Source organism: Myotis brandtii, unplaced genomic scaffold (assembly GCF_000412655.1).
Source record: "Myotis brandtii unplaced genomic scaffold, ASM41265v1 scaffold1257, whole genome shotgun sequence".
NCBI classification, from domain to species: domain Eukaryota; kingdom Metazoa; phylum Chordata; class Mammalia; order Chiroptera; family Vespertilionidae; genus Myotis; species Myotis brandtii.
In genome coordinates this window covers 10,851-11,175 of record NW_005354414.1, presented here as the reverse complement: position 1 = coordinate 11,175, position 325 = coordinate 10,851, and the positions used below count along the sequence as shown (strand labels likewise).

General features: G+C 37.8%; 1 protein-coding gene across 1 annotated transcript in view; it reads right to left on the bottom strand.

Moving 5' to 3' along the window:
• Positions 1-325, bottom strand: part of LOC106723596 (guanylate-binding protein 7-like) — a 14,900-nt gene that overhangs the window by 5,378 nt on the left and 9,197 nt on the right. Inside the window, exon 6 of the mRNA XM_014534168.1 lies at positions 187-287. Within this exon, the coding sequence (XP_014389654.1) occupies positions 187-287 (101 nt within the window). The remainder of the gene's footprint in view (positions 1-186; positions 288-325) is intronic.

Sequence of the window (325 nt, the reverse complement as noted above, 5' to 3'; positions counted from 1 at the left end):
AAACTTTATGGTTCAACAAAATTGCAAGCATCAGCCCTAGCCAGTTTGATTCAGTGGATAGAGCACTGGCTCACAGACACATTGATGTTTCTCTCTCCGCCTGTCCCCCTTCCTTCCGCTTTCTCTAAAAATTAATAGAAAAAATATTGTAGAGTGAGGATTAACAAAACAAAAAATAATGCAAACATCATGTTTTCATTTTCAGTTGAGAGGCAATTGTTTGACATAAGTTCCTTGTTCTTCTCAAGAAGCTGCTCACGTTCCTGCTCATTTTTCTGCTCACATTCCTGAAAGAAAAAGTGGAGACTGAACTCACACAATTTAT